This window comes from Pan troglodytes, chromosome 11 (assembly GCF_028858775.2).
Source record: "Pan troglodytes isolate AG18354 chromosome 11, NHGRI_mPanTro3-v2.0_pri, whole genome shotgun sequence".
NCBI classification, from domain to species: Eukaryota; Metazoa; Chordata; class Mammalia; order Primates; family Hominidae; genus Pan; species Pan troglodytes.
The window spans coordinates 10,537,401-10,549,861 of NC_072409.2; the positions used below are offsets into that span (position 1 = coordinate 10,537,401).

Genomic DNA, 12,461 nt, shown 5'->3' on the forward strand with positions numbered 1-12,461 from the left:
CAAGGATGGAGTTGCCTCTCCGGGGAAGGAATCATCACCTCACCAGCCATTGTGGGCAGTGAGTGAATCCATAGGGAACTTCTCACCATTGTGCCTTCAGGGTTGGGCCTATGAGGAAAGAAACTTGAAGAACGAGGACTGAGAGGAAAGGGCTCTGGCTTTGGGGACCCACTGCCTTGTGTGAGTGAGGGGCCATGGTGACTGAGCGTGAACCACTACTCCCCATGTGTGTCCAGGCTGGAGTGGCAGTGACAGGAGAGTTTGTGCTCAAAGGAGGCCCCTAGGGGGCAGGGCCACTACAGCAGCCCTCCTCCCAGCCCCTGGATAGGGGAGGCACTGAGGCCTAGAGCACCAGGCCCAGGGGTGATTTGGCTTTGAACCTGGAGCAGGGTAGACTGGGAAGGTTGCTGAGCTGGGGACAGATACCCTGGCATCCTGCCCAGGCCTGAGCCTCTGAGAAAAAGGAAAAAGGAGTTTGAAATGGAGACCAGGGCAGGAGCCCAAGCTGGTTCCCAGGCTAGCTCCCTGCAGAGGAGGTGGGTGTGGTGGGGATGGTGAAATGATCTTTCTGGCCAATTCAACATTTTGCACAAAAAAATCATAAACAAGGGCTGGGCATGGTGGCTCACGCCTGTAATCCTAGCACTTTGGGAGGCCGAGGCAGGCAGGTCACTTGAGGTTAGGAGTTCGATACCAGCCTGGCCAACATGGTGAAACCCTGTCTCTACTAAAAATACAAAAGTTAGCTGAAAATTGCTTGAACCCAGGAGGCGGAGGTTGCAGTGAGCCAGGATGGCGCCACTGCACTCCAGCCTAGGCAACAGAGAGAGACTCTGTCTCAAAAGAAAAAAAAAAAATCCTAGACAGGAAGTGTGCCCTCTCACTTCCCCATAGGCCCACCCCTGCTACTGTCCCAGTGCTTTCTGCCACCAGCCTGGCGCTTGAAGGCAGTTGCCTCTGAGATCCCAAGGGACCCCAATAGGACACACTGCAGCATCTGCCTGGGGCCTGAGCTGACTTGACTTGGATTTGGAGGACATTCCAGCGAGGGAGCCTTCGAGAGGTAAGAGTAGGTGGTCACAGCCCCGGGTCTGGAGTGAAACTTCCTGGGTTCGAATCCTGGCTGTGACAGGAGCTGCCTCTACACGTGTGTCTCAGAGGAGAAAAACAGGCTCAGGTGACTGTCACACTGACATAATCATAATAAAATAATCATATTGAAAATAACTCATGTATTCGTTGTTTATCTGAATTTCCAGTGTCACTGGGCGTTCTGTATCTTACTTGATAAATGCAGCAATCCTACCAGTTGAAACGTGGGCTGCCTGACCCGAAGCCCTGCTTAATTTCCCTCCCCAACCACCATTTCAGAAATGGAGACACTCAAGTCCGGACAGCCAGGCCGCCACTGCCCGGTGGCCCCCGACACCCTCTAGGTCTCTTTCCCCTGCGGCCCGACAGCCTCGCCCAGGCAGGAGCCTGCTGGAAATTCCGGAGGACCGAAAAGGGAGATGCTGGTACTCAGACTCCGCCCCGGCTTTGAAGCCCCGCCCCCGGCCCTGAGGCCCCGCCCCTAGCTGGAGGCCTCGCCGCCAGCCATTCACGTCCCGCCCCGTCCCGGCCGCGCAGAGCCCTCCCCAGGTCGCGCAGGCCGCGCTCGTAGGATCCGCCTGCGGCGCGCAGGCCCCGCCCCCGGCGCGCAAGTCTCCGCCCCTCCTCGCCGGCCCCGGCCCCGGCCCCGCCCCCTGCCTCTGGCCGCGCGGATCAGCTTCCAGCCCAGTCGGTCCGGCCCGGGGGCCATGGAGCTCCGAGCGGCGGATCGCGAGCCTCCTGCGAACCCCAGCCTGCACGCCCGGTTAGCATTCGGCCGGGAGATGCGGCAGTGGAATCTGGAAGGGCGGTGAAAAACCCACGTCCTGCCCTCCCCCGGCCTCTCCATTCGTCCCCCGGGTAGAGAGGTAGGATGGATGGGGTGGAATTCCGGGCTTCTGGCTCTCTCTGCCCCAGACCTGATGGGTGACCTTGAGCTGGGGGCGCCCCCTCGCTGCCTCTTCCTCCCCATCTGCGCCCTGGGAATTGGGTTGGCAGGAGGTCTCGCAAAGGTCGCTGATTCCTGCTCCTTTAGGATGGGGACATTGCCTTCCGGTGTTTGGAGACGTCAAGGGGTTGGATTCCCGGGTGCCATGTGCTTTCACCCCGGCCTGTACCCTCTCCTGCCTCAGTTTTCCCTATAGCTTAGAACCCCACCTGCCTTACCCCTCCCGGCTCTGAGTTTGTTTCTGGGTCTTGGCAGGTGCCCGGCTCCCACCCCTTCCCAGCCCCAGCCCTGGAGACAGCAGCCCCTAGACTACTGAGGGACAGCGACAGCATGAAGGCTCCGGTAAGTGGGAAGAAGGAGGACTTCCAGGGAACGCAGAGGCCCCGACTGGCGGAGCAGCTCAGCAGCCTCTCCACCCCAGGACCCACTGCCACTTCTGACCTCCCTACTGCTGAGCAGAGAAGGGCAGAATGGCCTCAAAGTCCAGCCCTGTTCTTGCAGACCGTGTGGCCCCAGGCGGGTGGCATCCACTCTGAAGTGTCAGTACCTTGCTATCCCTGTAAAACGGAGGTAACGCTACGAGCTCACCAGGCAAAGCCTACGTGGAATTGGGGTTGTGAAGTTCAGTTCAGCCGCTCTTGTCTTTACTGCAGAAGCCCCGGGCTGTGAGAGAGAGAGCTGGATGTGGGGGGCAGTTCATCTCGACTGCCTGAGTCAAGGTCTCTGGTTCCTCATGGGCAGGGGAGCAGGTGCCAGGCAGAACTCCCTCCCCTGCACAGCTGGCCACACAGAAAAGACTTATTTTTAGAAGCTGACTTAGCTTGCGGGCAGAAAATGGTGGGCCTCAGGCAGGATGCACCGGGGCAGGTGGGGTGATGGGGTAGGGGGTGGGGGCCACTTTCCCACTTCTGATTTTCGAAGAGCACCAGCCAACTGCTTGGTGGCTTCTGAAGGGTGGCCTAGGGACTTGTGCCTCGAGTCTAGAAACCTGGAGCCCAGAGAGACACAGGTGGTGACCAGGGTGGCCCACTACCCAGTGACTAGCCCACAGTTCTGCTGCCACCAAGCCCTTCCCCTCCTGGGAGGCTTGGTGGTGGTAGGGGCATTCACTAAGTCTGCCAGCAGGGCCAGCCCCAGGCTGGGTCTAGGCCAGATGGCTAGAAGAGCTTCCTGGTTCCAATGGCCTTTGGCACATGGTTTCTGGAGGCGGTAGCCTCCAGGCACCAGCTTTTCAATTATTAAAACCATTTCTTGAGTGACCTTTGCTCCAATCTCCTTGTGCCACCTGGCCTGCTGACCCAGATCCGGATCACCAGGGGACAGCCACTGAGTCAGCTGGGAGTGGGGAGGAGGCGGGGCCACACTAGGCAGCCCTGGTCCTAGGCTGAAGGGGCTGGTGGCCCTTCTGAGGCACCACTTTCCCGTTGTCATGTGCACAGCACTTTACAGTATACAGAACGTTTTCACTGCCCCCCTCCCGTAAGTTCACATGGTGGGCATTATCAGTCCCCAGTTTGTAGAGGAGGAAACAGGCCCAGAGGGATGGAGAGCCATAGGTCGCACAGTACACCCCAGCCTCCAGTTAGGAATATGGGCTTTCCAGCCGGTATTTAAGGCCCCACTGTGCTGCTTCTTTGCTGTATGGCCTTGTACTACACACTTCACTCCAAACTGCTTTCCTTATCTAGAATGTGGGGATGATAACAGTGTTATCTCCGGGGCCTTATGTGCCCAGAGCTTGGCATCCCCAGGTAAGGCCCAGTGGATGGAGACTGGATTCTGCTGCTGTTCTAGGAGCTGCTCTAGACCCAGGAGCTTCTCTAGACCCAGGAGGCCAGGTGCAGCGCTGAAGGGGCTTCTGGGAGCCCCTCCCCACATACACCCCCCATGGCCACTGTCTCCCTCAGGGTCGGCTCGTGCTCATCATCCTGTGCTCCGTGGTCCTCTCTGCCGTCTACATCCTCCTGTGCTGCTGGGCCAGCCTGCCCCTCTGCCTGGCCACCTGCCTGGACCACCACTTCCCCACAGGCTCCAGGCCCACCGTGCCGGGACCCCTGCACTTCAGTGGATATAGCAGTGTGCCAGATGGGAAGGTGAGTGGGCCAGGCAATGCATCCGGGATGGGTGGTGAGAGCTGGGCTTGTCCCAAACCGGACCTTGAGCTTGACCCCTCTACTCACCAGCCATGTGATCCTGGCCAATCACATCACCTCTCTGAGCCCTAGGTTCTTTTTTTTTTTTTTTTTTTTTTTGAGACGGAGTCTTTCTGTTTCTCCCAGGCTGGAGTGCAGTGGCGCAATCTCGGCTCTGAGCCCTGGATTCTAAAAAGAATTTTTTTTTTTTTTTTGAGATGGAGTTTTGCTCTTGTTGCCCAGGCTGGAGTGCAATGGCATGATCTCAGCTCACGCAACCTCCGCCTCCCAGGTTCAAGCGATTCTCCTGCCTCAGCCTCCCGAGTAGCTGGGATTACAGGCATGCACCACCACACCCGGCTAATTTTGTATTTTTAGTAGGGACGGGGTTTCTCCATGTTGGTCAGGCTGGTCTCGAACTCCCAACCTCAGGTGATCTGCCTGCCTTGGCCTTTCAAAGTGCTGGGATTACAGGCATGAGCCACCGCGCCCGCCCAAGAAATGTTTTTGTTTGTTTGTTTGTTTGAGAGAGAGAGAGTCTTGCTTTGTCACCCAGGCTGGAGTGCAGTAGTGTGATCTCAGCTCACTGCAACCTCCACCTGCCGGATTCAAGTGATTCTCATGCTTCAGCCTCCCGCCACCGGTTCTTGCCTGTCTCGTCCTGGAAGATCTGGTCGCAGTAGGCCATCATGCGCTCGGTGAAGGTCTACACCTGCAGGCCGGGGTACATCCTGGTGAGCTGCAGCAGTGTGCAGTAGGTGTGGCCGCCGAGCACCCAGTCCATGTGCCTGCCCTAGCCCTGCCCTGGGACTACAGGCTCATGCCACCACACCTGGTTAATTTTTAGAGATGGGGTTTCACCATATTGGCTAGGCAGGTCTTGAACTCCTGATCTCAAGTGATCCACCCACCTCGGCCTCCCAGAGTGCTGGGATTACAGGTGTGAGCCACCTTGCCCGGCCAGATGTTGTTTTCTTTTTCTTTTTTTTTTTGTATTTATATTTTTATTTATTTATTTATTTATTTTAGACAAGAGCTCACTCTGTCAACAGGCTGGAGTACAGTGGCGCAATCTCGGCTCACTGCAACCTCTGCCTCCCAGGTTCAAGGGATTCTTCTGCCTCAGCCTCCTGAGTAGCTGGGATTACAGGCGTGTGCTACCACGCCCAGCTAATTTTTGTGTTTTTAGTAGAGATGGGGTTTTGCCATGTTGACCAGGCTGGTCTTGAACTCCTGACCTCAGGTGATTCACCCACCTTGGCCTCCCAAAGTGCTGGGATTACAGGCGTGAGCCACCGCTCCCGGCCCAGATGTTGTTTTCTTCCCCATTTTATAGATGAGAGACTTGAGGCGCACAGAGGCCGGTGACTTGGCTTCAGGCCACATAGCTAGGAGAGGGCAGAGCCAGGATTCAGGCTCAGGACCAGGGAGTCCCACAGCTGTCCTGGGCGCTGATGACCCTGCTCTTACTTAGAAACTGGGCACAGTGTGGGTGAGGCATGCGCAGGGGAGGGAGTGGCCTAAGAATGATTCTGAAGAGCTGAGGTTCATGTTTACTTGACAAATACTTATATGACCTCCAGTCTGCGCCAGCCACTGTTCTAAGTGTTTTATAACTATTTGCTCAAGCAAACCTCATAAGGACTCATTACGTAGAGACAGGGCCTCAGAGGCAGCAACAGGAATGAGGACCACAAATATGGCTGATGAGGAAGTGGGGGCTGAGTGCAGAACCTTAGCTCTGACACTGGGTATCACTGTGATCTCGGGAAAGTCATCCCTGCTGCCCAGCCTGCAAAATGGGTTCATAACAGTCCTTCAAGCCGATACCTGATCAAGCAAGATTGGTGGATATTCCAGGGGGAGCTGCAGGGGTGTAAGCTGCGTGCTCATGCCTCTCTGTCTCTTTCTCCCTGCCTGCCCTGCAGCCGCTGGTCCGCGAGCCGTGCCGCAGCTGTGCCGTGGTGTCCAGCTCCGGCCAAATGCTGGGCTCAGGCCTGGGTGCTGAGATCGACGGTGCCGAGTGCGTGTTCCGCATGAACCAGGCGCCCACCGTGGGCTTTGAGGCGGATGTGGGCCAGCGCAGCACCCTGCGTGTCATCTCACACACAAGCGTGCCGCTGCTGCTGCGCAACTATTCACACTACTTCCAGAAGGCCCGAGACACGCTCTACGTGGTGTGGGGCCAGGGCAGGCACATGGACCGGGTGCTCGGCGGCCGCACCTACCGCACGCTGCTGCAGCTCACCAGGATGTACCCCGGCCTGCAGGTGTACACCTTCACGGAGCGCATGATGGCCTACTGCGACCAGATCTTCCAGGACGAGACGGGCAAGAACCGGTGAGCCTGGGGCCTGCCTGCTGGGGTCTCTCTGGCAGCTGGGGCCTTCCTTCTCTGGGAGTCTCTTGTCGATCAGGGGGCTGCTCTGTCAGGCCCGGGAGGTCAGCACTCATGGAGGCAGACATGGTCCTGCCCTCTAATGGGGGCAGGAGGCAGAGGGGATGTCACTCAGGAAACTGTCACGCAGATCTAGAATCCCAGATGGTGTTGAGGGCTGTCAGGCCTTTTGAGCACCTGATGGGAAGCACTAGCCAGTGTGTAGGGGCATGAGGGAGCACTTCTCTCTGGAGGGAATGGTCTGTCTAACTTGGTCTCTGATATCCCTTCTGGATAATAAAAGTTAGAGGCCGGGTGCGGTGGCTCACGCCTGTAATCCCAGCATTTTGGGAGGCCAAGACGGGAGGATCACTTGAGGTCAGGAGTTTGAGGCCAGCCTGGCCGACATGGTGAAACCCTGGTCTCTACTAAAAATACAAAAATTAGGGCTGGGCGCGGTGGCTCACGCCTGTAATCCGAGCACTTTGGGAGGCCAAGGTGGAAGGATCACGAGGTCAAGAGATCAAGACCACCCTGGCCAACATGGTGAAACCCCATCTGTACTAAAAATACAAAAATTCGCCAGGTGTGGTGGCGCATGCCTGTAATTCTAGCTACTCAGGAGAGTAGCTGAGGCAGGAGAATCATTTGAACCTGGAGGCAGAGGTTGCAGTGAGCCAAGATCGCACCACTGCACTCCAGCCTGGGTGACAGAGCGAGACTCTGTCTCAAAAAGCAAAACAAAACAGAGCAATAACAGCCCTCTTTGCTCACCAGGCATTGGGTGAAGCACTCCGCATTCAAGGTTTCATTTTATGTCATAACCAAAAGCACACTCATGACTCTTGCCAGCCCCTCCTCCACACACCTGCTCTCCACTGGCCTCTGTGCTCAGGAGATAGAACAGTCAGCCTCTGGTGTATCCCCCAGAAAATTGGGCTGTGCCTCTGACTCCTCTTGTATCATCATCTGCCACGTACAATGGCCCATGGCTGCCATCTTGACTTAGGCTTCCCGCCCCCACCACTCCTGGCCTGCCTGCCCTGCGTGATCCTGCCTCTGCCTGCCTCTGTGACTTTGTGTCTCCTTCACTCTCCCTGTTCTACCCATACTGGCCGTCTGGGGCTCAGACATCCATGCCTATTTCTACCTGCAGGCCTTTGCACCTGCTGTTCCCTCTCCCTGGAATGTTCTTCTCCCAGATCTTCCCATGACAGGCTCCTCTTGTTACTCAGGTCACCTCCTCAGGGAAGCCCGCCCTGACCACCCCATCAGAAGGAGTGCCTCCCGCCCTGGCATTCTTTATCCATTCCTTTGTTTCCTTGTCTTGGCAGCAGGTGTCACCCTCTGCCATCATCTTGCTTATAGATTTGTCTCCTAGCTACTTGTTTATCTATTTGTCTCCTTCCCTTCCCATCTGGTGCTTCTGTGGAATGTTAGCACCAGATGAGGTAGGTTCTGGGCCAGCACAGGGCCTGGGTGGGGCTCAGTTTGAATGAATGAACCAGTTCATACCCGCTCTATAGAGGTTGAGAGGGGCGGCCCTCGGCTGCAAGAGTACCCAGGGCTGCTGCCTCCAGGGAGCTGAGGCTGGGGCCACCACCTAGCCCCTTGCTGTGAGTGGGGCATGGGGGCATGCGGGCAGGGGCTGGGCTGACAGTGTTCCCTCCCTATAACCCCCTAGAATTATCTCCACTTCACAGACTGGTCATGAGGCTCAGAGAGGTTCACGAGCAAATGTGATGCCCATAGCAGAGCCAGGGTTCAAGTGGAAGATCCTTGGACTCTAGAGAACCCCCACCTGACTTCAAACCACGGTGCCCTGCTGCCTCATGCTGTCTCCCCAGGCCTGGTCCCTTAGATGAGGAGAGGACGTGGCCAGAGCCCCCACACCCATCATCCAGGGGTTTGCTCAAACCCTGCAAAGCGTAGCTGGGCCCGAGCCCCGCTGGGTGCTGAGGAGGTGATCAGGCCTGGGTTTGTGTGCCGCTCTGCCTGTCACCCACTGCTGGCCTTGGGCTGGCTCTGCCCCCTCCCCAGCCTCCCCCAGAGTCCCCCGCAAGAGGTTGAGGTGCGTAGCCCTGGGCTGGCAAAGTACCAAGTGCTGCTGGGGCCTGGAGCTACCACATGGCCCCTTGTTGACAGCATCCCCCTGTCCCCCTGCCACCCCCAGGAGGCAGTCGGGCTCCTTCCTCAGCACCGGCTGGTTCACCATGATCCTCGCGCTGGAGCTGTGTGAGGAGATCGTGGTCTATGGGATGGTCAGCGACAGCTACTGCAGGTCAGACCGGCCAGGCCGGGGACGCGGGGACGCGGGGAGGACTGTGAGCCCTCCTAGGCCTTAAACCAGAGGATTTGGGAGCTGTGGGGGCACAGGGAGTGTGGGCTTCATGGTGGGTGACCATAGCACAGATACCCCTTGGGCTCTGGGCCTTGGGAAAGAGCTCAGTGTCAAACAGGCTGCCTTACCAACCCCAGTGCTGCTGTTGTGGCCACAGGCTGTTCACGGGCCAGTCATGCCACCCCGCAGACCCTCTGTTTCCTTATGTGGAAAATAGAGAAAAGAACCACATCTTACTTGGAAGGTTGTTGAAACATTTAGGGAGGGAATAATCTACAAAAGTGCTTACCACACTCAGGGCCTATATATATAGGGCCTAAATATATATATATATATCAGTGATATGTTTTATATAAGTTTTAATTTTTGATATTATATATGATTTTTGATATATAATATTTGATATTATAATACCAGCATGATATCAAGTTCAGATATGTTTATGGTATGATTTTGTACCATTGTTATATTATTATATTTCTTTTTTTTTTTTGAGATGGAGTTTTGCTCTTGTTGCCCAGGCTGGAGTGCAGTGGCGCGATCTTGGCTCACTGCAACCTCCGCCTCCCGGGTTCAAGCGATTCTCCTGCCTCAGCCTCCCTAGTCGCTGGGATTACAGGCACGTGCCACCACGCCCAGCTAATTTTTTGTAGTTTTAGTAGAGACGGGGTTTCATCATGTTGGCCAGGCTGGTCTGGAACTCCTGACCTCAGGTGATCCTCCCGCCTTGGCCTCCCCAGGGATCAGGGATTACAGGTGTGAGCACCGCACCGGCCTATATTATTATATTTCAATATTATGGAAACTAACGAGTTCACCACAGGTCACCGAGGTGACAGGTGTCCCTGTGCCCCAGCCATGGCCCTGGCCATACAGCTGGCCCCTGTGATGCTGATGGGGAGGTGGGCATGCAGGGCTGGTGGCTCTGTGACATGGGAATGAGGGGCTCCTCCCTCACCAGGAGCCCAGGACCACTAGCAGGGTGCCTGCAGTCTCCATCTCTTGATCTACGCACTTGTTCTGGAAGGCGGATGTGACCGTCTGCGTTTTACACACGGGCTCTTGAGGCTCACAGCGTCCATCTCTGGCCCAGAGTCATCCAGCTTGCAAGAGGCAGAGCCAGGACTCGAACCCTGGCTCTCGGGATCTGCTACTCCCCTATGTGTCTTGGCCTCCCCAGGGATCAGGCGTGGGTCTTCACGAGCCCATGGGCCTGGCGAGGGGTGGTCAAGGTAGGCGGCAGGGTGTGGCCGGAGGCGAGTGGGTTCTGTCCCACCCCAGCCCTGTTCCCCACCCCGCAGGGAGAAGAGCCACCCCTCAGTGCCTTACCACTACTTTGAGAAGGGCCGGCTAGATGAGTGTCAGATGTACCTGGCACACGAGCAGGCGCCCCGAAGCGCCCACCGCTTCATCACTGAGAAGGCGGTCTTCTCCCGCTGGGCCAAGAAGAGGCCCATCGTGTTCGCCCATCCATCCTGGAGGACTGAGTAGCTTCTGTCACCCTGCCAGCCGCCATGCCATTGCGAGGCCTCCGGGATGTCCCATCCCAAGCCATCACACTCCACAAAAACACTTAATTTATGGATCCTGCCTCCTGCCACGTGCTGGGGGGACCTAAGGTTCCTTCCCGCCCCATTCTGGCGACACTTGGAGCCATCTCAGGCCTCATGACTTGAAGGGGAGTGGAGGGGGGAGCTGTGTCTCCCCCCTCCACTCCCTGAGTAATTCATGGCATTTGGGGGCTCACCCCACCTCCAGGTCTGTCAAGTGGCCTTTGTCCCTGGGGCTGATGGCCCCCAACTCACCAGCATCATGACCTTGTGCCAGTCCTGGTCCTCCCTCCCCAGCCGCCCCTACCACCTTTTGGTGCCACACTTCTCAGGCTGGCCGCCCTGGTTGGGGCAGCCGAGAGCCTGGGGTTCATTGGTGAAGGGGCCTTGGAGTTGTGACTGCCGGGGCCGTATCAGGAACGTACGGGTAAACGTGTGTTTTCTGGATGCTGTCTCTAGCGTGGTCATGTGTCTGATGTGTTTAGGGGTGGAGATGAGGGTTTCTTTCCCTGTCACAGTCCCAGAAGCTTTTTTTTTTTTTTTGAGACGACGTTTTGCTCTTATTGCCCAGGCTGGGAGTGCAGTGGTGCCATCTCGGCTCACTGCAACCTCCGCCTCCCAGGTTCAAGCAATTGTCCTGCCTCGGCTTCCCAAGTAGCTGGTATTACAGGCGCGTGCCACCACGCCCAGCTAATTTTTTGTGTTTTTAGTAGAGACGGGGTTTCATCATGTTGGCCAGGCTGCTCTCGAACTCCTGACCTCAGGCGATCCACCTGCCTCGGCCTCCCAAAGTGCTGGGATTACAGCCGTGATCCACCGCGCCCAGCTGTCCCAGAAGCTGTTGACTGGAATCCCTGAGGCTCCTACCTGGGCCCACATTGGCTGGGCTTCAATTTCTTCCCCAACAACCTCCTGCTGGTGGCCCCAGCCCAGCCCCTTCCCCAGCAGGTCAGGGCTCCTCTGGGGGGCTGGTCCCTTCACTGCTCTGGCCCAGGAAACTGACCCCAAGTCGGAGGCTTCTTTGGGAACCCCGTTCTGTACCCAGTGAGAGGAGAGCCAGGGCCAGGAGGAAGCGACTCTGAGTGGGAGGGAAATTCCTCCACCCATATTGCTTCCCTGGTCCTGGGTCAAATGGCAAGTTAAATTAGCCATTAAATCTGGGGTTGGGCCTGGCACAGTGGGGGCTAAGGCGGGAGTGTTGCTTGAGACCAGGAATTTGAGACCAGTCTGAGCAACGTGACAAAACCAGTCTCTACAAAAAAAAAAGAAGAAGAAGAAGAAGTGGGCCAGGCACGGGGGCTCACTCCTGTAATCCCAGTACTTTGGGAGGCCGAGGTGGGCAGATCACTTGGGGTCAGAAGTTCGACACCAGTGTGGCCAACATGGTGAAATCCCGTCTCTACTAAAAATACAAAAAATTAGTAGGATGTGGCGGTGGGTGCCTGTAGTCCCAGCTACTCGGTAGGCTGAGGCAGGAGAATTGCTTGAACCCGGGAGGCGGAGGTTGCTGTGAGCTGAGATCATGCCACTGCACTCCAGCCTGGGCGACAGAGTGAGACTCCATCTCAAAAAGAAAGAAAGAAAGTGGGTTTGGTTTCCCAGCAAAACAGGAAGGCAGAGGGCAGCCCTGGGTGGCTGCTGTGAGGGAGTCTAGTCTGGCTCAGGCCTTACTTTCGTCATCTGTAAAGTGAGAAAAAAAGTCCCACCAGCGGAACCTTGCCATCCTCAGAGGAGGACTGGTGCTAGCCGGTTTTACAGATGAGCTGAGGCCACTCAGCTGAAGCCGGACAACTGTGGAGCGGCTGGGCCAGTGTGCAATACCAGTTCTGAGAGCTGAGCCCGAGGACCTCAGCCCTGCACCCCTGGGCTGGAGAGAGCCCACAAGCATCACCCCTTCCAGGCATCACTACTTCATCTGGGGACGGGAAGACTCAGAGGACTGGGCCAGGGCCTCGGGCTGTCAGCTGGGATGCAGCCCTGGGGTTCTAGCTGCCAGCTCCAGGGATCAGGGCCCTATGCTAAT

At 56.8% G+C, this 12,461-nt stretch overlaps 1 protein-coding gene across 3 annotated transcripts; it reads left to right on the forward strand.

The window, feature by feature from the left end:
• The first annotated feature begins 1,371 nt into the window (after positions 1–1,371).
• ST6GALNAC4 (ST6 N-acetylgalactosaminide alpha-2,6-sialyltransferase 4) lies at positions 1,372–10,885 on the forward strand. Of its 3 annotated transcripts, none has more exons than XM_016960312.3 (6): positions 1,372–1,958; positions 2,294–2,380; positions 3,946–4,131; positions 6,099–6,511; positions 8,721–8,828; positions 10,190–10,885. In XM_016960312.3, exons 2-6 carry the CDS (start codon positions 2,369–2,371, stop codon positions 10,377–10,379), a joined length of 909 nt encoding a protein of 302 aa, XP_016815801.1. In that variant the 5' UTR covers positions 1,372–1,958; positions 2,294–2,368; the 3' UTR covers positions 10,380–10,885.
• Positions 10,886–12,461: the final 1,576 nt, after the last annotated feature.